General features: G+C 38.5%; 2 protein-coding genes and 5 non-coding genes across 7 annotated transcripts in view; all 7 read right to left on the reverse strand.

Moving 5' to 3' along the window:
- The window catches only part of tonsl (tonsoku-like, DNA repair protein), a 317,986-nt gene that overhangs the window by 130,466 nt on the left and 161,145 nt on the right, over nucleotides 1-26,375 (reverse strand). The gene's annotated exons all lie outside the window — the stretch shown is intronic.
- Nucleotides 21,518-24,630, reverse strand: rpl13a (ribosomal protein L13a). The gene is made up of 7 exons (XM_023291846.2): nucleotides 24,549-24,630; nucleotides 23,766-23,838; nucleotides 23,417-23,482; nucleotides 23,107-23,208; nucleotides 22,493-22,578; nucleotides 22,233-22,292; nucleotides 21,518-21,772 (listed from the first exon to the last, which is right to left on the reverse strand). Exons 1-7 carry the CDS (start codon nucleotides 24,567-24,569, stop codon nucleotides 21,563-21,565), a joined length of 618 nt encoding a protein of 205 aa, XP_023147614.1. The 5' UTR covers nucleotides 24,570-24,630; the 3' UTR covers nucleotides 21,518-21,562.
- Nucleotides 22,017-22,091, reverse strand: LOC111582966 (small nucleolar RNA SNORD50). Its single transcript, XR_002747376.1, has one exon. It is a non-coding gene; the product is annotated as a small nucleolar RNA SNORD50 (small nucleolar RNA).
- Nucleotides 22,356-22,433, reverse strand: LOC111582965 (small nucleolar RNA SNORD34). Its single transcript, XR_002747375.1, has one exon. It is a non-coding gene; the product is annotated as a small nucleolar RNA SNORD34 (small nucleolar RNA).
- LOC111582968 (small nucleolar RNA SNORD50) lies at nucleotides 22,675-22,750 on the reverse strand. Its single transcript, XR_002747377.1, has one exon. It is a non-coding gene; the product is annotated as a small nucleolar RNA SNORD50 (small nucleolar RNA).
- On the reverse strand, nucleotides 23,292-23,372 carry LOC111582964 (small nucleolar RNA Z195/SNORD33/SNORD32 family). The gene has a single exon (XR_002747374.1). It is a non-coding gene; the product is annotated as a small nucleolar RNA Z195/SNORD33/SNORD32 family (small nucleolar RNA).
- On the reverse strand, nucleotides 23,556-23,637 carry LOC111582963 (small nucleolar RNA Z195/SNORD33/SNORD32 family). The gene has a single exon (XR_002747373.1). It is a non-coding gene; the product is annotated as a small nucleolar RNA Z195/SNORD33/SNORD32 family (small nucleolar RNA).

A 26,375-nucleotide genomic window follows, 5' to 3' on the forward strand; every position in this document is an offset into this window, starting at 1 on the left:
TTACAATTTTTTTTTTCAAATTTCAACACAGCCATAATCAGAAACCATTTACTCTACTTGTCCAGTGTTACATATTCTGAATTAATGACATGATGTGAAAGAACTGAAAATTTTAGGCTTTAATCTTGAATAGTTCTTGAGATATTGTCATTCAAATATTGCCTAAAATTTAAATGTGTGATAAAATATTATAAAAAGCAGGTCGAAGTGCTTTTTCATTATCTCAGAAGCTACTTGATATATCAATCTGAAATTTCAAGGAGACCATTTTAAATATCCCTAGTTTATGATAAAATTTCAAGCGAATCAGAGATAGCTGAAGAGCATGCCCCTGATGATTTGAGATGGAAAAACCCTTAATGTAATAATGACCAACTACACATCTGTCATGCATGAGGGAAATAAAATGGACTGAATAAAGTGTGAAACATGATGAAAGAGCCCATTTTAAATTGATGAGGAGGTACTTGTCGTATCAAATCAACCTGTATAAAAAACATATTTTGTGACTAGAGTAAAAGAGGTTAATAGCACAATATTAAAGGTGATTCTAAACTGGTTGGAGGTGTGAATGTGACTGTGTGTGTTGTCATGGTTGACTGGTCGCCTCTCATGCAGTGTCAGCTGGGAAAGTCTGTGTGCGGCTTTACAGGAAAAGACATTTATGCCTGATGAATGAAATCAGTGGATTCACTCTGAGGAGAAACATGAGTGTTCCTCACAGCCAAAATGATCATTAATTAGGCTTCTTGGTGAAATAAATGGTGCAGTCCAATAGTGATAAAAGAGCATCTGACCCATTCTCACACGCAACTGTGCCATTACCTCACTAGCATGTGGCTTTTTGTGCTGTCATGTCTGAATCACTGATTCTATGTAAAGACAGACAAACCCTCCGTGAACTCACTCATAGGTTTTCCGAACAGCAGGTTTGGAAGCTCAGTGTGGGGGTTCAGGCCATTGCCAACTTGGCAATACCTGATTCCTGACGAATCCAAAAATGTGCAAGTGGCACTCACATACCACTCAAAGCTCTTAATAATGAATAAGTTGAAGCCTTAATGGAATTTCAGTGGGTGAGTTGTCCACTGTTGTCATGCAGGAACAAAGTGTGTTTTTTGCAAGAAACTGTAAACAAGCTTACTTCTGCTGTAAAGCTGGGCATTTTAACATGGAGGTCTATGGGGATTGACTCGCTCTTGGAGCCAGCCTCTAGTGGACATTTGTAGAACTGCAGTTTCACCAGGAAATTGTGGTTTTGTTTTCAAAAAAGAAGCTGCAGATGACAATCAGCATTAATTTAACTTTCACCAGTGTCTGACTAACCATTAGATTGCCAGCAATTTTACATATTCCATAACTTTGATTCACATATGTAGTCTCACATGCAGTTTCCAAGAACAACTGGATGATGGAAATGCAGTCATTTTTGAAACAATGGGTCACTGATGTTAGACAGCTGCAGACATGTTTTTCATTCCTCTTTTGGGTTAGCTTTAAACAAGGTTTGACTCATTTGATGTGATTATTACATAAAGACTGTTTTGTTGTCCTTGCAAAAACCTGTTCGGATGTTTAACTTATAAAGATGGACAAGCAGCTGTTATTATTATTATTATTATTATTATTATTATTATTATTATTATTATTATTATTATTATTATTATTATTATTATTATTATTATTATTATTACTATTATTACTATTATTATTATTTGTTTTACTTTTATGAGATTAAATAACTTTGCAATGCAGACTAAAAGAGTTTGGTACATGTAACTTTTTTGGTGTTAATAAATTTTGTAGGGGTTGCTGCAATGCCTTGAGGACAGCTGTGGACACTAGAGATGCACAGCTGTTGATATTATACAACATTCTAGTGTGATGGGAGGAACCTGTTCCATACATGTGCAACAGACCTGTATCTACATATTCTGCATATACACTACCGAGCATCCGCACTATTGCCCTTGTACAGTATGTTCTGCATGAACTGTGCACACAGACAAAAGTTTTGATGGTATGGGGACATACATATTCATGCAGAAACTATATCAGGCTTAAGTTTCCCTAAAGAGCAAGAAAGAGCCGCTAATGTTAGTCTCACAAAGGAGAATCCGCAACCTGCTACAACCTACAGTCCTGAGTTCCACGTGGGGGGAAAAAAAAGGTTTGTGCTGCTGTTTGTTTGCCTGCTTGAGTGTCCCATCCCAGATACATTATTCAATGACTCGGTCGGCTGGCATGCTTGTATCACCATCAGCTCGTCTTTTTCAAGGCTGCACAGACCATGATGTGCTCTTTGTTTCTGACCTCAGGCGCCGTTGGACTGTAAGGAGATTCAGGCTGGCATACTATTCCTGCCTTCGTGCTTTGTAGAGCTGAGTACCAGAGTCTCAGAGGAAATCCACATAGAAGACTAGAAGACACCCCAATCCCCACCACAACCAATATAATGACATAAAAAACAACAACAAAAAAAAAATATATATATATATAGAGAGAGAGAGAGAGTTGTATTGTACTTCCCTGTATACACAGCTGGAGGAAAAACAACACTGAAGCTGGATGTGAGCATACAAATGTGTATTCCCAGCATATGTAATAAATATAGTCATGCACACACAAATGTAAGCACATCCCCTGTCTTCATCTTCTCTTGTTATTGTTCTTCTCAGTCGTACGTTTGATTAGATTCTTACAGATTCTACTCACACAGTGACTGGCATTTAAAAGCAGCTATGTCCTGAGAACACTGAAGATTCGGGACAGAGAGGGAATGGAAAAGACGGTGGGAATTTTAACTATCAGACAGGTAAGAAGTCACACTTTGACATGCATCTGATTGTCTGTGGCTATTGTCACCTTGAAGACCTGCATCGTCTCTTCTCTTCACTGAAGTCTGTCACCCACAATATGCGCTTACATAACCACTGAAATCCCCCAGCCTCTTGCAGCAATTGGATCCAGTGCTGGCCGGGACAGATGAGGTGGTCACACAGATGGCTGCTCGCAGACTCGTGGTACATTTTAGATTTGGGGTCATATTCTGTTGGACACCAAGGAGAGAAGGCTTAGCAAGAGTCAACCAGATGCCCTCTGAACCCTGCTCCTCCCCAGATGGAGTCACTAGAAGGTTTTGCTGTGACATAAAGCTTTAGGGAGTTCCTATATTCCCTTTGGCCTTTGCTGCGCTAATGAGAAAGATTTAACAGCAGTGTGACGCACCAATCAGGGATCGGCGTTTGAATGTAATGAGGTGCATTTTGCAGAGTTTAAATTTAAGATGCCTGTACTTTCTCTTTATGGGGTAATCCCATAATTCAGGGGGAAACACTGTACTTTTGAATTCACTACACAGAGACTGTGCCAGATAGGATTTTACTTGTTAAATAGTTAACGAAGCTCCATCTGAACCAGCTACAGCAGCAAAAGGCTATACAAATATTAATAATTCGTTACAACTAATACTTCAATTATATAGTATATAACTGTCAGGGCCACAGCAAGGATTTTAGAAAAAAGCTTTGCTGCTGAGAGTTAATTGAGAAAATATCTGATCCTAGCGTAGCACAACGGCCAGAAACAGGGATAAACATTTAGCCTAGCTTTTAATCCTTACAAAGAATGGAAATAGCACTTTTGGTTTTGGAGATTATGTGCTGGACTAGTTCTTGACCAAGCCCCAGGTAACAAGAGGAGACTCCAGGAAACGATTTGGTTAATAACCTCCAAAAACTGCAAATTACCATTTTCACACTTCAGTTTTGGTGTAGATTAAACAAGCCAAATATAATATAGTAATTGGGAGCTTTAGAGTTGCAGGTGGATAGATTTACCTTCAGACAGCACCAGTAAGATTTTGACTTGGCCTCCAAATTCCTCAAGTTTCAATTCGATCAACCGTCTGTGAGATTTGCTGGGAAAATCAAATCAAATCCATGGAGGCCCAATCATGCCTGAGCTGTTCTGGGTGGATCTATACAATATTAGTCAGGAGCTTTTAATGTTGAGGCTAATCAGTGTATGTCCATAACTGAAAGGAAAGTTGCCCAACAAATCGTGCTAATGCGCCACTGAGCAAAAATGCTGTACTGAGCATGATAAATCATTCCACCACCGAGGGCAGAAGGTTCTGTCGTTCCCTCTCCTGCCCCCTCTCCTCGCTCCGCACTCCCTTTCTCCATGAGCTCTTCCTCCTTTGAGGGAAAACTCCAGAGAAATGAAGGGAGACAGGGGCCAGAAGAGAAAGGTTTCTAGGAAAGAAGTGATTTATTCCCATGCATTTCCAGCAGAGCATCATGAATAAATTCAGTTAGGTAAGCATTCATACATGACTCTCTGATTGTTTCGGCTGGTCCCTGTGGAGAAGAGACAGAAGGGGAGTTACTGTTCACACTGTGTGGATGTTTTATTCCTGGAGCTTCTTAGGGAGATAATTCAGACAGTATTTTACTGTATATCTGCAACATGGATATTCTGCCTTTATCACTAGTTTGCTTTTTATTACTTTAATACTGGGCATTCCAGGTCTACCCAACAGTTATCTATTAAATGGGTCAGATTACATTTTAAAATAAGGCCAACAGATACAGGCAGGACGATGTGGGATATATGGGATATAATTTATTTTTCTCAGTTCTAGATAGAAAATTCCCCGAACTCATTTATGTAGTTTTATCAGAATGTAAAGAATCAAAACTACAGCGTTCAATTATTGACAAACAAGAGATGGTCATCTGCACAGAACACGACCCTGGAAGATAAATTCCCAACTTCTCCCTTCAGATGCACAACGTTCTCTCAAATTTGATTCAATGACCAAATTGAAGAGTAGAGCCAAACTACACAGCAAAATGCTTTCTGTGACAATTTCTGCAGCACCTCATCGAAGGTGTAAAAAAAAAAAAAAAAAAAAAAAAAAAAAAAAAAAAAAACTTTCCTGCTTTTGTGACATTTAGGAACAAATTATGATGGAAAATTAGTCATTTCCATCAGGGGGTGCGAGCAGAGTGGATGGTGAGCATGGATTTTGGACAGATCGGAGAGCGAATTGTTTTCAAAAGCCAGACCATAACCTTATGTCTTGCTTCATGTTGCTCCAGTTTCGCTCTGGTATCATTTACATTACAAGCTCAAAGCATAATCTGGGAAGGACCAAGGTCAGTGTGCCAAGCTCTGGTTTTATTTGTGATGCTTAAAGTTATGCTTGGAATAAAAGTGCAGTGCATTTGCTTTTTTTTTCTTTTATTAGAGAGCGGTGAGTGACATGAAATTTGAGTTGAGTATTGAGCAATATTTAGCAATGGAGCAGAAATTTTTATTGCTTCACTCTGCTCACATGCCTTGATCCTACATTGAGATTTCAGAACAAGAAAGTGTCATTTCAATAGCACACATACTGTTTATTTTTGTATTGTGGAAATCGAAAGGACCCTGTTTCTTGAATTTCTCTTCATAGTGTGTCATATCACACATTTTTTAAATTGAATTCAAGAAATGTGAAAATGGGGATTAAGTTTAGGTGTGAAAACAAATAGCATCCATTTGTTCTCTAAGAGTTTCAGCACATAATAAGACAAATGCTCAAGCATTTAAATTTTGTGATAATGGCACTGGGGTGTTATAAATCACTTCAAAAGAGCTCGAGAAGACGAACCAGACAGAAAAATAGCTCTCTGGTTTGATTCCATTTCATTGTAAGAGGTGTCTTGAGTAAAAAACACTGGCAACAGATGACAACAGTGGGTGGACTTTTTAATCTGACCATCACCACTGCAGCCTGCAAACTGCATAGAAAACAGTACTTCATTAAGTCTAACTAAATTGAATTTTTAATTGATCCACTGAGCAAATGATTTTCGCCAATTAAGAAAATGGTAAATGATGTGCTCTCATCTCTCTCACTGAGAAGGAGCTACATAAGGTCAGAGCAACAAAGGAATGTTTTTTTCCCAACTTTTGATTTTAACATTAATAGCAAAACTGCCAATCTGTCAGAAAGCCAAAAGATTAAATTTTTACAGACATCAAAAATCTTTTTGTTAGTATTAATGAGGCTCAGTTACAGCAAATTGAACCTGAAAACTGTTCAGCTTTGAGCTTCACAACACAACAGAGGACCCTGCGAGCACAAAACACAACCACCAAAGAAAGCTCATGCAAATGGACAAAACAAAAGTGAGAGAAGAAAGCAACTTCAGCTCTTTCATAAGACATTTGCAGCATTTAGCAAAAATGCAACACAGAAATATAACACAGGCAAACTGAAAAACATTCATCAACTTCACAACACTTACGCTTCAAAACAAATGGGACTGCAAAACTCACAACAAACAACACAACACACAAATACAGTGGAATGTATATGAAGATGGATGAACCATTTGTGAACTTCTGTCTGGTGGCTCTTCCTGTCACCATCTTGGCAGTGTGTGACTCCTGCTAACTCCCAGTAAATTTAAAAAATCCAACAAAGAGGGAATTACTAGTAAAAAAGAAGCTATTTTTTGAGCACAGTGTATCGTCAGCTGTATTACATTTGTTTGTGATGTACAACAAATATTTTGTCCTTGTCATTTCTTTTATTGCTTTTCTGTACCTCCTTATCAGCCAACCAATCATATATTATATCAGGTGGGAGTCATCACCCTGTTAACCCAGAAAATGGGAGAGAGGCCTCATGCTTTAACCCAAACCATGCTATTTTCCTAAACCAAACCATGTAGTTTTAGTGCCTACACTCAACCAATCTCCAAACAAGTAGATATTGTTGTGAAAGTCTCAGCTAAATCATGACATTTTCCTGCACCTAACCACCTAGTGTTGTTGCCTAAACATAAACAAACTGCAAGTGAACACCAGAGAAAAGGTGAAAAAGAAACCCAAGCAATGCGAACCCTCCTGGGTGAAAGTTCTTTTGCCTCCATCCCTTCATACGTAGACTTAGTAGCTATTTCTTTCAAAAGGCAAATGAGAGTGCAGTTTAGTTTTATAAGACCATCATTTTTAGGAGACAGGGTTTTTATGTGATGTTACACACTTTTCATTTAAATCAACCATGCCTTTAACTATGCACAACTTTATGTGTTAAAACGATTTAAATTGGTGAACTATATAAAAATTCACTCCTAACACAGATGACATGGACAGTTAGGAAAATGATCTGTAAGCCATTCTTGGCACCAGGCTGAAAGCATGTTTATTTCTGCTGTAACTTTGGACATTTTAACATGGAGGCCTATGGAAATTCTGTCTCTTTTGGAGTCAAGTGGACATTTGAGGAACTGTAGTGTAAATACAGTAAATCCAGAACATGGTGGCGAAGGTCTGTGTGTGTTACTGACTGTTTTTCGTCTATGTAAATGCTCTAGATAACAAAAAAAGGAAAAAAAATACAATGTACAGAACACTATAGGCCCTAAAAGTTTAAAAAAAAAAAAAAAAAAAGCTCAATCAACTTGATTGGCAGTACATTTTAAAATGTAAGCAGTTGTACTATATTGTGTGTGAAGCATAGATTTAAGGATGAGATAACACTAATATTGGCTCAAAATTCACTGAACATTTTTCAAATGTAAAAATCTATATTTCCAGACAGCGAGAAGGCAAAAAATTTGAATGTGGAGAGGTAATTGGCTTCCTCAATAATTCACTCACTTTTTTTTGACTCAAGCAGTTCCACTTACTTTAGAATAAGCATTTTTCTTCTCCTTGTTGCCTTTGCTGACACCGTGTGTCTCTGAAGAAGGACAAAGTTACACCAATGATACTCCTTTGTAAATACTGAACGGAGGTTTTAATGATGCTGTAACTCAGAACAATCTCAGGAGCCACATCAAAGGATGAATGAAAAAGGAAAAGTAGTAAAGAAACTTAGAGAAGCCACACTACGTTTAATGTTTGTTTTGTGCAAAACAATATTACATTTTTAATTAACTCTACTTTTTACCTGGGTAAACTTGTCAAAGTTCATGAGTCGTCAAAGGCGCCGGTCATGCTGCATTAAAATGTGCAGTGGTATTAAGTTATCACAAAGTTTCAACATAAACTTCCAACGTTTTAAAATTAAACTTGTTTGTGCTATTTTTTTTTTTTTTTCAAAATATTCCTTGTAGCTGCACTCATTGCCCTTCACATACTGTACATATTGGATCAGAAAGCTGAGAATAGCCTGCGGTGTAGAATCCCTTTGGCAGTTCAGGATTCAGTGTCTGTCTTCAGAGCACTTTACATGTGATGGTGCTTTATTGCAGATGTAATACCACCCACAAAGTAGATCTAACTGTCAGTGACGGAAATCAGCAGATTTTGATATTTTTCAAACTGCAAAGCATGTCAAAGTGTCAAATAAAAGCAACAGAATGATCATTAAAAGCTACAAACTTTGATGAACAAAAGACTTCTGGCATCAGAAAGACTCCAAAGAGGCTCATAATACAGATAACAAATATGTGTTTGAATAACAAGATTAAGAATCTAGACCCGCACTTGTTTCTTATGAGGCCTTTGCAAAGTGGTGGTTTGGACATTAGTACGTCAAACAGCTCAAAATGACATGCTGATGTTTAACAAGTATAGTCTTTATCATATATAAGTTTAGTATGTAGTCCTAACAACAAACTATTATAATTTATCATGAGTCATAAATGTGGAAACCAGATTTCATGACTGCCTGTCACTCTAAAAATAGTTACTCAAAAACACAAAGTCTTGGTGATGCTAAAGAAAAAGTTAGGGTATCAGCAAATTTCCACTGAGTTATCATCTGTGGACCATGGATGTCTGTATAAACTTTGATATCAGTCTGTCCAAATTAGTTGATGTTGTAATTTACTGGTAGAACACTAGCATGACTAAAAATAAAGATAAAGTTGTACAGTAACTTACCAAATGCATATGAAGATGCATTTCTGGGTATCACTTGTGTTTATTAGACATTGCTTTATTATAAGATTAGATAAGACAAGCCTTTATTAATCCTGCAGTAGGGAAATGTGCAGTGTTACAGCAGCACAGAGAGTGTATTCAGGAAATGTATTACAAAAATAAAAATAAACCAAGCTCTCATAGATAATCAATTATTTATTGGTGTTTCGTTAGAGAATCAATAGGAATAAGTCTTTGTTTCAAATGCTGTACACATACTTTAGGGAGACCAGTAGAATGGACCGTTTTGTCTGTCGCCCACTAGGAAAGAGTTGCATAAATTCAATAAATCCATTCATTAAGAGTTCATCAACATAAAGAATTGCAGATTGAATGACTTAATATAAAATAAAACTCATGAGAATTTATTTTTGGATTATATTTACCCTATCATACCTGCTAAACAAAAAATATGTATGCCTGTGAAGATGTTCTTACTAGATTATTTGATCTAGAAGTTAAATATTTCATAATATTTATGAGGTCAGTTGTTGCAACCTTTAAATATTTAATTTTAGGGTGCTTCATTTGAATATCTTTCCAAACCTACTTTCCATTGCTTTTCTGGATCTTCTAACTCAACTAACATTTTCAGAAAACCAGCACTCAGTGGGACGGCATCGGTGTGATGCGTATTCACAAACCAGAGACTCTTTCATTAAAGGACAGCCCACGGTGCTCTTTCTGTTCACCCACCAGTACTAAGAAGACAAGGACAACAAATGAATTCATTGTGGATCTTCCTTAGGTCAGTATAAATGCCCACGCTGCCCTCGCTATAACAGCAAATGATCAAAAGAGCAGTTACACCATGTGGGCACTGTCACATGGTTTTTCTTGTACAGCAAACACAGAAATTACACCCCAGTGTTTAATCATACAGAGCTATACCTTTTTTCCTACCCAAGAAATTTATAACATTAAAAAAGACATAGAAGAGAGAAAAAAGAACATATTAATACAAGAAAAGCACTCAGAAAGTGCAGTACTCTGCCAAGACTGCTCAGTCGTATCCTTTCCAACAGTTGAAATCTTTAATTAAATAAATTACCTTGCGGTGAGCACAGGCTTGTATTATGCATGTGTACGTGTACGTTATGTACGGATACCAAATCGCATGACCTAAATATGTAGCAGGTGGCGGGAATTGATGGGACTTGGAAACACCACCACAATTTAATCAATTGTTCCTTGTATGATTTCTGATGGACAAGTCCAGATAAGTCCGCAGCGGTGGATTTGTAGTAGGATCGCAATCATAATCGTCAGCAGGCAGCTGACGTAGCGTTCACTTGTTGTCATAGTTACAGTGACACTTTGCCACTATCTTGCAATGATACAGAAATCTTTAACAAATTCGTGAATCCAGAATATAAGCCACATCACTGCCAAAATCTAATCACTTGGTCCTTGTATCATTTCTGACCTTCCCTGAAAATTTCATCCAAATCCGTTTGTCCGTTTTTGAGTAATATTGCTAACAGACAAACAGACAGACAAACATATGCCGATCATCACATAACTCTGCCGCGTTCCTTGGTGGAGTAAAAATGTACCAAAAAGGAAAAATCTACAAAGAGACCTGAGCTGAAGGGCAAAGCAGTAGATCTTAAAGGCTGCTGCAGGACAATCCTTATACTTACTGGAGAATTGATTAATGGCACTATGTTCAGAACATGGAAAAGCCAGTCGTCCCCTGCGACCGCTCTGTAGAACACACTGCCGATAGAAACACTTCTTATTCATTCACACAGCCATCCATGACTGTCAAGCACAGGTTTAAATTTGACTGGAGATGTCTCGGCACACTGTGTTACAGGAGAGAAAGTCAATACTGAATGTACAGCTCAGTGAGTTTCATTACTGCTTATCAAGATCAATTCATGATTCAGGGAGTCCTCCTGCTCTTATCTGTTTTTATGGATATGATGTTCGTACTCGAAGATAAACATACTGGAAAAATGTACTTTCAAAGTGTTTTCTCTCGCTCACAGGTGGGATGGAGTTCAGTGCTTAGCTCCGAGGATTCAGCGCTTTTCACAAACATCCCAACCTGAAAGCCTCATTAGAAATGCTCATCACCGTACAACTCTCTGTATGCAAACATCTTTATTTCTCACTCTCTGCATGTCTCTTCTGAGATTCCCCAAGTTTCATCCAGCAAACAGAAATAAACCTCAGCTTCTCTGCAGCTCCAAGTCAGTTAAACTCTTCTCATTATCCTGCAAAAGCCCTGCCAAAGCTCTTGCTGCTTTATTCAGTTTGTTAATGAAATGTGCCTGTTCTCCTGGTGCCTCACTATCTAATCTAATTAAAGCCCCGTAAAAGGTTTTGAATACAGATGCATTTCACTGACTGGTGAGATTTTTTAATACCTTAAAGTCACGGTGAAGCAGCAGTCGGAAATTATTTTGAACAGGGGCACAGGATTAACATGGAAAATTTATTTTTCCCTTCACATTTTTCCTTAACTAGTCGAAGAAATCCTTTTCATCCTTCCTGTAATATTCTTGTCTGCAAAGTTTAGCCTTCTGGGCCCCAATATAAGCTTTTTGGAATGTATAATTTACATTTTATATTCATCGCTAAAATCAGTCTTGCAAATTATTTAACAACAGTCTGCTGCAAGGATCCATCACACATTTGGGGATATTTATAAGCAAACGACAGGCTTCAAATGGTGGACTGAGCTTCTTTCATTTCTAGCTTTCAAAAGAGGTTTTTATTCTTAATTCTCAACATAAGGATAGTATAGAAACATGTGAAGTTGACAGAAAACATGTTGCTTGAGTAGCAAACAGATGGCTGGCAGTTATGGAGAAGATCATCATGTTATACTTATTTTCTGTGGCTTATTGTGACCTCTGCGAGCTGGGGATGCATAAAAAAGAGCTGGCAGAGGTGATTGTCTGCACTCCAGCACAGCGGTGGATAACCGGCACACTCCGGGGAATTCTTGAATTGACAAGTTTCTTTACAGCAGTTCCATATCTTGCTCACAGCAGCTGATTCCCGAGAGTGTGCATTTATGTTAATCGTTTAGAGTAGGAGGATATTAATGCATATTTGTGTTTGAAATCTCTGAAGAAACTCTTTGCCTGGAAGCCTGCAGAAACTAGGCCTATGCATCACCTGAAAAGGCCTGTGTCTGCATGAAAGCTGATCAACATCATGGTTGCTTTTCAGCGATTAGAGACATACGAGATTGTAATTTGTGTGACATCAACAGCCCTACTCCTCCTTACAGGTTATTTCACAATCAAAGCGGCCTCCTCAACAGAAAAATTATTTATAATTTTATAGCGCAGTGCAGGGTTCGGATTGATTTCTTAGAGATGGAATTCGTTCGGGATGAACTCCATCAGTAGAGGTGGTTCGTGTGTGCGTGTGTTCACAGGTGCATGGCTGTATCTGAAGCCTTTTAATGGCTTGCATGCTGAGAAAGTCAGCCGAGCAGCAAGAGAGATACAAACCTACGTACTTACTCAAATGACGGTTTTAAAACCCTGGCCCTGCTGACAGAGACCGGAGAGGCAGCAGGAAAGCCTTCCACATGCCTCCAGCAAAAGCATTAACTCCATGTGAAATGCATTTATTTCATGTAGCTCCATGGTAATTGCCTTTTCGTTTGACAGTAGGCCGTTTAAGGTGCAGCTTTACAGCATGGACTAGGATATTTATCTGAGGAAACCCAGTGAAATAATCTGTCCTTTCAGAAGTAACATGCATTGCCATCATGTACGGTAAATTCACAACCAAGATTCAATATACAGAAACAGGTTATTGTTCCTCAGGGAGCAGTATAGAGAATAGCTTCTGTCAGACAGGTTTGATCACTGCACAGTTACACCTTTGCGCAAAGTCGGGTTGTGTGATCAGTGGAAAAAAAAAAATCAATGATGCCAAAAGACTAGAGAAGAATACAGAGGCCTCTTTCTCTTTTTTGCTTTTAATAATATTGCAGGACTACCAAAGATATTCCTTCTACCTGTTGTATTCTTATTTATTCCCCTTTCATTAATGATTCCCTTCGAACTTTTGCAATCTAGAACTGAAGCTGTACTGCAGAAAGTGCTTTTTCTCAGTGGTCAGTCAGTGTAGGGTTAAATGAAGATTGACTTTTTTGTACGGTGCCATGATATCATGTTGGTCGAAACTTTGGGTTTGTACAAAGTGACCTTGAGCAGCCATTTTCTGTGTTTTTTCCTTCCAAAGCTGATTCATTTTCACATTGCTTTGTGTTTTCTGTTTAATTATTGATATTGCAGGGTAAAGTTTCTCTCGTGGCTTCTCCTGACCCATATTCTTTCCTGGAGTATAAGCTCCACTGAATATGAATATCAGGGTAAGCGATGAAGTCAAGATGGTAATGTGCATTATTAATCATGTTCCTCAAAGGTTAGATCTTTAGTTCAAACTGCAACAAAAAGGAAATAGAGTTTTATTAAAAAAGACTTCTTTGTCTTGTAAAAACTTGAGAGCTCTGGTAGAACCCATTATTATTTTAAAGTAGCACTTATTGCAAAATATACAACAAGTTACATCATTGCAGTATGTTTTAGTGGCAAAAGCGGTCTGTCAACATATTTCCAATGTAAAGTAGTTACATTGTTTAGGCACAAATTCGGTCCAATATTTAGCCTTAACAAAAAAATTCTACATTCTGTATGACAATATTACATATTGTACTTATATATTGGGGATTATCTTACCACGGCTCTTCATTAAATGTGTAAAGTTAATAAATAAAATAGTCAAACCCAAAATTCTGTGTTTTTATTCATGTACCATTTCATCAAATGGACCACATGTCTTGTGCATTTTATGCCATTTTTCTCCTAAACGCAGCCTAACACATTAGGCATTTTAAAAACTTGGGATCTCCATTAGAAATCAGAATGAAGTTCTGTGGGATTCATTAATATCTGGCTGCACAGCATCAATTTGTAGTCTACTAAGTGACACACCTGAGGGACACTGCTTGTTAAGTGCTTTGAAAAAAAATGCTAAACAGTTCACGATAATTGAGAAAGCTTTGTGTTATCATAATGGAATTCAGTCAAAATCCCCTGTGAAGCTATGAAGTGTTCACGTAGCTATCTTAGTGACTGATGAACCTTTTCATGTTTTTATCTTCCATACTTTTTACTATGATGTCTTGTGATGTTGCCACCTTTTCCAAAGTGGTCACCCCATTTGGCCTTGAGATTTTATCCAATTAGGTCCATTGATGAATCCACCTGTGTTTTTTTAATAGAGCCATGTCAGCGCTGACTAATATGAGTTTAGAGAATGTAATAGATCAGATTGGGAACACTAACAGAATAGAAAGACAGCTGAGCAGTACGGACACACTGAGCTAACCCCAACACAGGAGAAAGGTGTTCAGGAGCCAGACACCATCCGACCACCATTCATGATAGCTGCATCCACTGAGCTGAGGATGAAACTTGTGGCAACACGAAACATACTCAAACTCCAGATGCAACTCCCTGGGCTCCCAGGCAAAGTCCAGTCAGACTTGCAGATGTTAAACACAGCTCTACTCACCACCCTACAACCACCATCATGGAAACCCAGCATGCCACTGCAACAGCAATTCTATAGATACTTGACTATAAGATCAAGAGCACAACATCCAAAGAATGCCTCCCAAGGAGAAGAAGGTTGGAATCCTTCTGGGACACTAGTCAGCTAACAGAGGTGCTGAAGGGTCTCATGAGAGATATACAACAGGGTGTCCATACCTGGGGTACAAGAGACTGCCAAACAAAGATTTATAGCTCCGGCTGCTAGGCGGAAGAGGAAAACCAGGAAAGCAGATGCTAAGAGAATACCAGGGAACAACAGCATTAGGACAACCCAGAGCTAAGAGTGAGTGATGCAGGAAAAGTATATAGGAGTAAGAGCTAACACACAATGCCAATTCCATGTGGCTGGTGGACCAAATTTCAGAGCACAGCAACCTCCCAAAACAAGAACAAGCCATCATCACAAAGGCAGGCAAGCATCTCAAACAGCTGGACAGCACCAGAACCTGACATGAGCCACTCCACTAGTTGAAGAAGTTAACAGTGCTCTATGACTGCCTTGAAACGCAGAAGAATTTCAGCATTGATTTGTTTCTTTAAAGTTGTAATAATCATTTCTTTGTCTTACCGGTGCTCGGGTATCCGGTCTTCTGCAGCTGTGGTCATCTGGATGGCTTCAGACAAAAGACGGCATCAAGGGAGCAGCAGGCTTTTATACCACAGCTGCCAATCAGACCATACCAAGTGCTGCCACTTCAAGGGGTGCACCAGGTTTATTTAATTTAATTATTACTTTATTCATATAATTTGTGTGAGTAATTAGATATATTTTGGGTTTGTTTATTGTTGTTCTTTTGATAAAGTAACCCAATTGTGCTGTTTTGCACTTTTAGTTGTTAGTTTAGGTGTTGGTGTTTTGTGTTCCCCCTGTTAGTTTGATCAGTGCATTTTGTGCTGGGGTGTTTGGTTGCTTATAGCCTTAGTTAGGTTCCTTTCTTTTGACCTCTTTTATGGGCTTGAGTTTAGTATTGGTTTTTGTAACTTTGACTTTTTCTGGGTGAAATAAAAACCCCGTTTTGAATTCTTCCTTGTGCTTTGCAGCTCGGTCTCTCACAGGGTACAGCATCTTCAAATTACTGATCGATGACCTGCCTCTCTACAACATTTAGATTGTGAACTGCTAAAGTAAAAAGGCTTTATATAAATGCAGTTTGTTTACCATTTACAAACAACAGACTTCCTTCACTATAGCATGGCATTGATCAATTGTCACAAAAAGCTACAAGTCTGTAGAATCAGTGTGGATTAAAAAAAGAGAGGCTGATTTAGCTTGTTGCACCACCTCACACGCTGTGTACGGTAATTAGGGATTTGTTCTCCTCGTGTTTTCCCATGAGACATTTGGGCAAGTCTACTTTACCAGAAAGAAGAAGAAGTGCTGCTTGGACCATCTGCAACTACTGAAGGGAAACATTTTGCTCAAGGACACTTTAGTGTGCACACCCACTGGCTGTCACAGTGGATAAAAATGTAACCTTTCACAAAGCCTCTCTAGACGTTGTGTTATGAGCTAATGTGTGTATGGTGCTTGTGCGTATGTCAGAGGCGCTTCATTACTGTGAGGTCGATAAAGGTTTCTGTGATTGGTCGTTTTCTTTTCTTGGATCTCAATTTCTGAATCCAATTTGTGACTCCACAAGCCCAATAGCTATCTCTCACTGCTACTTTCTCTCTCTCTTGTCTGAATTTTACAGCTGCGCTTGTCTGCAAATGGATATAATGACTTCAGCATGACTGAATGTATTGAGTTGCACTACTGTCATTCTAAATCATTTCAATTACACTCGGAGGTTGGTGAATATAAACAAGGCACGGACGTGCCCTACTGCACCTCATATTTATAAAAATGCATTACTGCTGCACACCTAGAGCATACATCATGTAAAAGAGGTTTCCTGAAAGGCACTTATGACCTGCCATCAATGGCTTTGTAGGAGCTAAAAAATGTGTGGTTGTGTATATTGCATTGATAAGCAAGCTCAGTCTTCAAGTGCATTTTTCCATGCATATGTTTGGGTGTGTATATATATTACAGGAAAACTCATAACTAAGGGTACTTGCATTCAGGTAATTAAAGATACACATCGATCAGCCGCAACATTATTACCACCCACCTAAACATTATTGCAATCCAAGTACAATGCAAGGACACTCTCCAACACCAGCAGCCTCTTCTAGCAGAACAATGCCACACAGTAAAAACAGCCCAGGAAGGTGACAAAGAGTCCAAGGCATACAGTTACCCAGTTCTCAATCCAGTGGAGCATCCATGGGATTTGTTAGAACAAACCTATTTTACAGAAACTCCACTTTGCAACCCACAGGACCCAAAGGAGCCCTATTCAACATCCCAGTGCCAGACACCCAAAGAAATGACATGTCCATGGCCTGACAGGTCAGAGCTGTTTTGGCAACACAAAGGGGACTTTCATAATTTTATGCAGATGCTTGATGGGTGTATATGTCTATATTAATTGAAAGTGCATGAAAACTGTGCAAGTGAAGTCTAAACACTACGCTAAAGATAAGAATTGTTGAAAAAAAGAGATGAGTAAAGGGTAAACAGCTCAAATACTTATAGTTAAAACATATTGCTAAATAATGCATTAGGTTAAAGTAGTGGCTAAAAGTAGTTTTTTTTATGGTTAAAATGGCTAAAAGTAATACATAAACAGCGGATAAGCCAATGGATAGACAGTTAAAATACTTAGCCTAATGTAATACATAAATGATTGAAATATTTGTTTAAGTTAATGGATAAATGCCTGAACTAAAAGTCATTGATAAATGATTATTAAGTTATTGGTTATATGGTTAAAATTGCTTATTTCCAAAAGTAATGATAGCTGACAGATGAAGTAAAAGATAAACCAGCTTAAACACTGCCGATCAGTTGAGTGGAAATATTGTATGACAACATTCCTATTTATATAATCAACAATATTAAATAGCATCAAGTTCAATTCAAATATCATGTCTTACAATACTGCAAACCACATACGAGGACTGTTTACTTGTTTATGCTGCTGCATTATTTGTGGAGATTTGTGTATGAATTACTACAAAAAACACAAAGAAATGAAACACAGACATCAGTGCGTCTTTTGTACTTTGATATATCATTATCATATCAGGGGCTAACGAGGAGAAAATGGCAAATGACTGCACAGTGACCTTTGAGGACGATTCTCAGTCTTTTTCTGTCATTGACTGTACATCGATACTGTGAATAAGTTGTATAGATTTTCAGAACGCAGCCCTGACAGGAGCACAAAGCATCATTAACCTGACAAATAGTGGCCAGTCTATCTGTAGACAAAATAATGTGACATAGAGTCGATTCCTGTTGTGTAAAAGCTATTGATAAATACATGCCTGCACTCCCAGTCAGGTCCTTGTGTTTCAGATTTTTCTCTCAGGCGCATACATCTGATATTCCTAAAGCAGCTTTTGAGATTTAGAATAAGTTTATCCCTATTCAAGGGTGACATCGGCGGAGACTGAAAACTTTAAAGAGGGCAGCTCTCCTGTATAGACCCACAGACCAAAGTTTAACAAGTTTTCATCAAGAATAAATTAGATTTGTAATTCAGTCTCTTCATCCTGACATGCTCCTCTCCGCTAATCTGATTTTAAAGCTATCTTTGGTTCAAAAAATGACTCAACAGCATGAGCTTGAGACAAACTCTGCCGAAATGAGACATTACTGAAACATCAAATGGAAGCTTAAGAAACTAATCAGCTCATGCTGGCATATAGGAAAGCCTTTTTATTGCCCTCATTACTCACATGCTGTGTGTGTTGAATGCACTGTGGGAAAACATCAACTATATTCAGCAACTGTGGGGCAACATTTCAGGTGTGTCACTTCAACAAGACCAGGCAAAAAAAAACATAATACAGCGACATATAAACAGAAGTGAGACTTTAAAGTCGAAATGAAACTCATATTTTGACTTTGCATGGAAAACAGTTAAAACAGTTAACAGTGAAAAATGAATGTTGAAGTTTGAATCTGGTGCACACCCATTCTGAAAGTGAACACCGAACACCAGCCAGTTGGGGAGATCTGTATAACTGTTGGATCCCTTCAAAGGTCAGGCCTGCAGGAGCAGTTTCAAACAATCATGGTATTTTGAATCAGTTTCAGATGGTGTGATTCTCTAATCACACCATCTGAAATTGATTCAAAATACCATGATGCCTGCAGTGATCTACTGCAGGCAGCATCGTCCAAAAATCTCATTTTGTGGAGCCGTCACAGTGATTTCTCCATCTGTTAGTTGGAGACATGACATCCCTCCCTAATGCAGATAGACCGTTCTTACAGAGGAAGTGTGTTGAAAGTGTATCTATAAGTTGCTGAGAGTAGTAAACAACCTTAGACTGTATGGGATGTGTTGCCAGCTTTTGCTAATACATGAAATCCTCTATAGACCATATGCTCTAATCAGGAGGTAACCAATGTGCGCAACTAATCGCTTTAAGACACTGCAATGTGCCTGGTGCAAGCACTGAGACAGGTGTGTGGACAGGTTTTTTTGGGGGTTTTTTTTGTTAATCCAACCACAACAAATAAGCAGGAGTTGCATGTCATGCTTTAGCATATTCAAAGAAATCATCACCACACATGTTGTATTATGTTATAATAGGATTAAAGTTAAAAAAAAGTACTGAGAGGAGGCAACCTCAGTATCCAGATTATCAAAGTAAAAAGAAGTCAAAACCAACTCCCACTGCACACTGCAAGAAGACTTTATAGGAGGCAGGAAAACAGATATGTTGTTTGCACAAAGAGCCTATAAGGCCATTGCATTAATAAAGCATTTTATCCACTATACATACCCAACCTTATTGTGTTGCAACCCCTTAAAATGAAGCAGTATTGATTTGCGATCTGTTGCATCAATTTGTGTCTACCAAAGAGTAATTTTCATCTCTGAGCCTCATGGACTGCTTCATCTGAAAAGATGTTACAAGACCTGAAGAGGTAATCCCATCAGTTTCACAAGAAACTACATCAACAGTCACGTTAGTTGGTCTGCATGTGCTGCATGTATGCACAGCTGTGTCCTAATGTCAGCCTGCTTATATGTTGTTGTATAGCAGTTATAATGTTCACCGTGTTTACATTTGATAATTAGTACTTGACAAAGTGCACCTACAGCTGATGGTCAAATCCTCAATTTTTTTTCAAATATCTGGATACAAAAAGTATAAAATAAAGAAATGGAGGGATTATCAACGTTGCAAATGACCAGTAGAGGACACTCAAACTGCATCAGAACAAACATAATTAATGAAACACCACCAGACAGCACTCCTTTTGGAAACCTCCAGGGATCCCAACGTCAATTTAATGGGTTGCATGACTCTGAGCGACCCAGAAAGACATTTCTGTTCCACTTCTCTCCAGTTTCTAGTGAAACACCATTATTTTCTCTGTGGGTCGAACAATCTTTTAGATGAAATCATGTGAGAAAAACTGGGTTTTGTGCAACGCCAGTCTTCTATGGAGTCAATTCAGTGCTTTTATGTACGCTCACAGAATCTAAACATGAGAAAAATTGTACATGTTGGAGTACATGTGATGAGGTGAATCTATATGACTGACGGAGGGTGTGACAGACCGGACAGGTCCTCATTGTCCCATCTGAGGTAATGCAATTTACCTGTCAATCATCCCTCAACAGCTACTTTCAAACCGCTACAGGCGGCAATGCTCCCCTTTTTCTATATTGGATCATTGATGATTAATAGAAGGAGAGCAAGTGTCTTCAAGTACTGGGGGAAAGGGCAGCTGAATTGGTTGGTAATAGCCTCGGAGTCTGTCCTATTTTAAGTAGAGGCAGCACAGAAAACTCCAAAGGGCACAGAAAGTCATCCATTCCTTCCCAGGAGATTCAGTTGTTTCCCTACAGAAGTTCAGCTTAATTTTGAGCTGTCCAGGATAAATTGTGTTTCATAAAAATCTAATAACCTGGTTCTGTACAGTATGATTGCTTCCTCAACAGAACTAGTTCAATTGCATTTTCAGGAGAGTAAACCTTTAAAAAATACACTAGACCAGTTATTTAAGCACTTTGCTGAGACACTTACAAAGCACACTTCAGCACTTAGTTATACATATTTTACTCTTCATTATTGCATCAGCTCCCAACTGGATCACTGAAGACACATTAACATGAAACCTCGACTGTCCAGACTCACTCCAAAAGCGTTCTTGAAGAATTGTGACATATTTTATAACTTAAACATTAAATTTGATGGGATATAAATCATTTAACACGGGTAAGGTCCTGCATCAGGTTTAGTATAACACTGCTCTCTGCTGGTAGAAAGGCTCAACTGCAACGTGAAAAATGCAGTTCCAACAGTGCACATGTTGCCACAATTAGAAATATCATGCAAAAAGGAAAATGGTGAATGCCCCAGTATGCTGCAATATATATGCATTTAAAATGTGTAATTAAAGCTACTTAATCGACTAAAATAGAAAAGAAAAATTACCTTTTAAAACTATTTTATTCCTTTGTTTCTCTACAGCTTAACAGGTCAAACCACCAAATGATCAAGACAGCAAATCTTGAGAAAAAAGAACCAGGAATGCATGTTACGGACTGACCGAACAGTTAAAAATGTTTCTGGCTTATTAATACTTTTGTCTCGATGTCAATAAAAATATTCTGTTCAGTAGTTATGCAGCTTATTTTTTTAAGTTTGTCAACAACACCAGTTAATGTGGTACAGGAATTTAGAACTACCAGCTAGCACTGTCATTTGGTTAATGTCAAAAATACCTCAATACCTCAGCCAAAAGCAGACACTTTACATACAACTGTCTACAGCCCAACTGTCTACAGCTTCGCTGCTGTGAACTGCAGCTGCTTACACACCAATACTGCTACTGATAATGAAACGAGCAAGCATATCACTCCACGTAATTCACTTTATAAAAGCACAAGTGCAATTTTTAGGAACAAAAAAAGTCAATACACTTTTTATAAACATTTATTTATCTTTATTAGCCAGTGGTAGCTAGCTCAGACAAGGACTCCATATTGTTTAAGAACGTCTGTGTATTTTGCAATTTTGCCCTCGACGTTCTTTTCTGCCTGCTTGGTCAGGTTGATTACTGTCTTTTTCTTGGCGTAGCGGAGCTTAGCCTTCTCCTTCCTCTTCTCCTCCAGGGTGGCTGTGATTGCCTGGTACTTCCAGCCAACCTCATGTGCCAGACGCCCAAGCAGGGCGAACTGAGGGAGAAATTAAAAGCACGGTCAGAACGGCATCGCTGGCAAGACTAGCTTTTAAAAAGCACTGTCCCAGAAGGTGTTATTAACTACACCTGTCAAAAAACACAATTTGCTCCAGCAGACAAAAAATTCTCATTGAGATTTCAGACAACAAAACAATTGTGTCAGATGTTTGAATTTAGCAAGATTACCAGATTTTTATACATTTAAAGCTTCAAGTTCAGGCACAACTTGTCCCAGACTCAACTCAGCAATCAGATCCGTAATTTCTGCCTCATCAATATATGATCAGGTTCGGGATAAGTGCTCATCACCGTTGAGCAAAAACTGTTGTGTTGAAGTTCAACTGGAGCATTCCAGGTTATAATTTCATCCCAAAAGAAAATCGGAGCACATTGCCACTGAAGTCGGCACTCAAATCACATTTCTTGTTTTCCCAAATGAATTACTGGAGGCTCACCTTGCGAGTGGGCTTCAGACGCACAATCTTAAGAGCGGCTGGGACGACCATACGCTTCCTCTGTAGAACAAAATCCAGAATTAGATAAAGAAGAAAACAGCTTTTCCAAACATGCTATTGAAGGCATGTCTCAGACATCTTGTTTATTTTCAATGTCACTATTCAAACAAGGCAGGTAAGATGGAAAACATCACAGACAGCAGAGTGAAGGCCACATGTTTGGGCTATTTTAAAAAAATGGACTCAAAATGTCAACACACCTTGTCATAAGGTGGGGGGATACCGTCGAACACCTTCAGCCTCTCCAGAGCAGCCTGGCCTCTCTTGGTTTTGTGGGGCAGCATGCCTGGTTATCAGAGAGAATTTGTCTAAGTTAAATGCATTTTCAGAAAGCAACCACTGTATCAAATGTATGTCCCAGCACATATGTACATCCTTGCTCAACTCAGCACTCAGATCCGTAAAGTTGGTGTCATCAATGGATGATCAGCTTCGGGATAAAGTGATCATCACTGCTGAGCAAGAACAAACTTGTGCTACATGAAATTAACCTTGATAATATTCTTTACAAGATGCCAACTCAAACCTGCATGTGTCCCAGAGCAGTCCAATTCATATGCACTGACACATTTATTAGACTTTTGATTTGCAATGGCCATGCAGCTAGTTATGGTATCATACCGTCAGAAACATTTAAGCAAATCACATGCACTGTATTCATGAGTGCAAGATAATGTCAGAAGAAAAAACTGACTTACTTTGAGTTACATTTAAAGTCCATTGTTTAACTGATATTCACTACTTTCTCAGAGATACTGCTGTTAGAATTCATGTTTTGTTGAGCCAGTTCCTGTGTGCGCTGCCACATTCTCACCTCTGACAGTCCTCCAGAAGATCCTGCTGGGAGCTCTGAAGTGGTATGGCCCACGAGAGGGGTTGGTGTTCATCCTCTTACGCAGGAAAGCCAGGTACTTCACTGTAAACCAGCACATGACACTAGTTTAAGCAAATTACACATACTTCTAGGCACTGGCAACCATTACTTCTTCACGTAATGCTGATGTCTCAGATGGTAGTGCATGTAAGGTGGTCTCATGGTCATCTAAACTCGAACAACAGTGGTAAAACATCACTGACAACGAGCATGCCAAAAAGGGCAAATGACAAACATATAATCTACTTACGTTTGTTACGGTAGAAGTTTCCAGAGATGTTGATACCTTCGCATCTCACCACCACAACTTTGTGCCCTAAAAAAATGAAGACGATAGTTACAAAGTGTTGGTGGCAAAGAAATTAACCAGTGATAGGAATCATTTGCTTCCCGTCTCAGATGGTAGTGCATGTGAGTTCTTTTCATGGTAGTTAAACTCAACCAAGGCGGATAATAATCATCACTGACAGACTGAAGCAGCGTAACAATGTGCAGCTTAGCATTTGGATGTAGTTTTGGGAGGCCACCTGATATGGCTTAAAAACAACTATCAACCAAAACTCAAACATTAAATCTCAATCTTTTCTTTGAAAACTTACCCAGAAGAACCTGCTTGGCCACAAGGGCAGCAAGCCGACCGAGTAGATGGCCCCTGCCATCAAGGAGCAGAACCTGCAGATTTTAGACACAGAAAGGGACGTTAATGTATTATCTTAAAATACAGACATTGCCTTTCAACCTGCACAGAAACATTAGTTAACTCAGGCCGATCCTTTTCTTCTACTGCCAAGCCAGTGCCACATTGTTATCGAAAGCATATGGGCTAAACTGCAGTAATGTTGCACTTAGAAGTATTTCTGCCAACTAAGAACCCTTACTGAGATCCTAAACAAATTTGCTTTTGTCAACGCGAACATTTTTGTTGCAGGCACATGGACATTAGTAACGTACCGGTTAAGTCAGATCGTTAGCTTAGCATCGACGTCAAAGCACGCCGACACGTTAACTGTAATTTAAAACTAGATAACATGAGTGGACTTCACAGGATGGTATCCTAGTATAAGAAATGCTTAGTCATAATCATTTATACAGCGTTACTATAAGAGTTAACAATACATATGCATGGACAATATTCAAGTTACAGCTAGCGAGCTAACGGCATTGACTCGTTAGGGAACCTGCCATGATGAAGGCATGTTCACTCAGCTACGGCTAGCGGCTACCAACATGTTGTAAAATAGTCTTACATACGGCACCTAGCAAAGCAACGACTACACCAAGTTGTCCTGCAGTTATTGTCCCCCATACTAATGAAAAATAGAAGATTCTACTTCGACAAATAAGCAAATATATGAGATTTTGCTTCTCCAACACTTCCCTACCTTATTGAACCGGTCCGCCATGATGTGGAAAAGAAAGATGTACGGGGCCGCCCGTGGTAAAAGGCAGGGGTGAGCGGAAGTGACGAAATTTATATTTCTTTCTCGTGGGATGTAAAAGAAGTACTCTGCGTCTCCGCTGCATGGAAGGAGTTTAGTTCATTTCATGGGTAGGCCACTTGATGAAGCAGATTTTTGCTTCTAATTAGTCTCTCATTGATGCATAACGAATATGTTCAGTTTTCTTTCTCCCCTTTTTATGTTGATAAAATCAGGGCTTTTAGTGACAGCACAGCTCCCTACAGTGACTCCCAACTAAACACGTTTTTTTTTTTGGAAAAAAAAGAAAAAAAGTACCCCAGGAGAGAGAATAATTTAATTCATCTGAAAAAAAGGATAGATAGATAGATAGATAAATAGATAGATAGATAGATAGATAGATAGATAGATAGATAGATAGATAGATAGATAGATAGATAGATAGATAGATAGATAGATAGATAGATAGAAACACTATTCCTATCTTTAAAAACCTTGAAGAAAATGTAAATGAAAGGATAGTGCATTGATGCATTAATTAAGTAAGTTCAAGTACTGTCAAACTATCTCACTTTATTATCAGTACTACCATTTTGATTTAACCTGTAACTACATTTGTTTTGTCTTTGTGTTGTTGTTATTTCTGGCTAGAAAAAAAAATGTCTAACTTTCCATCCATCCACGTAACCAATCTAATCTCCAATAAATAAAATGTGGGAATGGATTTCTAGATCCTGCGATTAAACATGATCTCCACATCAGGTGTACCGTGAACAATCACCATCCCCTTCACTGTAGTATTTATTTTTTGTTTGCTTTTTCAATAATTGTTCACTCAAAGTCTTGGAAAACCTCAAAGCTGAAAATAATAGATCATTTTTAACGTATAGATGAGGCCAATGAATAAATAAACCGAAATTTCAATTTGAAGAAATACATCTTAAGAAATTATATAGATTCCCTAATAACTAAGAATTAAATAAGATCCCATTTGAAATGCATTTATTTGGACATGAGAAGCAGTGATGATGAAAGGGTTCTTGAGTCCATCTAACAGGCTTGTGAGGGTACATCAGAAAAACAATTTTAAGAACTGTAGGGGATTTTTATGTCATCTTACTTACTTGCACTGTCACTTTACCTCAAATTAAGAGAAATAATATAGCAGAGAGGGATCTTCAGTTCACTGTAGATTTACTGCACCAGCAAAGGAACACAATAAACCAAGTTGCTTGAGTATAACTAAAATTTCAACATTACAACACAGTTTCTTTAGACAGACATTACTGTCTGTTAGTTGCTACAAACCATAGTTTCTGACAGACCTTGAAAATTTTAGCAGACTATTGCCAAGGAATTATTCTTCAAGGCTTTGCAAACAATGCAGTGCTGAACATTTGTTTGCGTCTTCATCCCATCTACAGCTCATGCATAGAGCTTCATACTGTCTAACACCTGGTAAAGGAATCTTGGTGTCACAGCTGGAAACCACAAATAAAAACTCCAAAACCACTGTATTTCTGTGTGCTGCTTTTAGTCACTAGTGAACTAATTGGCTTATGATGAATTGTGTGTATGCTTTCTTGTGATTTTATAGAGACCATGCACATTACAATTGTACTTTCCTCTGGTTTAGTTGGTATAGAAATTCATTGCGTGTGAACTTTGTGTCTCAAGTCTCAAATTGCTTATATGGGAAAGTTCACGTATATACTAGGGCCTCATGTTCACTCGATGCATGCAGTCTATGATTGTACGTCAGCTGGCCCATGGTTACTTCAATAATCATCT

The sequence above is a fragment of the Amphiprion ocellaris genome, chromosome 20, assembly GCF_022539595.1.
Source record: "Amphiprion ocellaris isolate individual 3 ecotype Okinawa chromosome 20, ASM2253959v1, whole genome shotgun sequence".
NCBI classification, from domain to species: domain Eukaryota; kingdom Metazoa; phylum Chordata; class Actinopteri; family Pomacentridae; genus Amphiprion; species Amphiprion ocellaris.

Bases quoted from the DNA above. Each gene is read 5' to 3' on its own strand.
- rpl13a (XM_023291846.2), bottom strand. From the start codon at position 24,569: ATGGCGGACCGGTTCAATAAG. The intron at 23,209-23,416 runs GTAAGTAGATTA...GCTGGTTTACAG, and splicing joins AAACTTCTACCGTAACAAAC to TGAAGTACCTGGCTTTCCTG. The intron at 21,773-22,232 runs GTGAGCCTCCAG...TTTCTCCCTCAG, and splicing joins GTCTGAAGCCCACTCGCAAG to TTCGCCCTGCTTGGGCGTCT.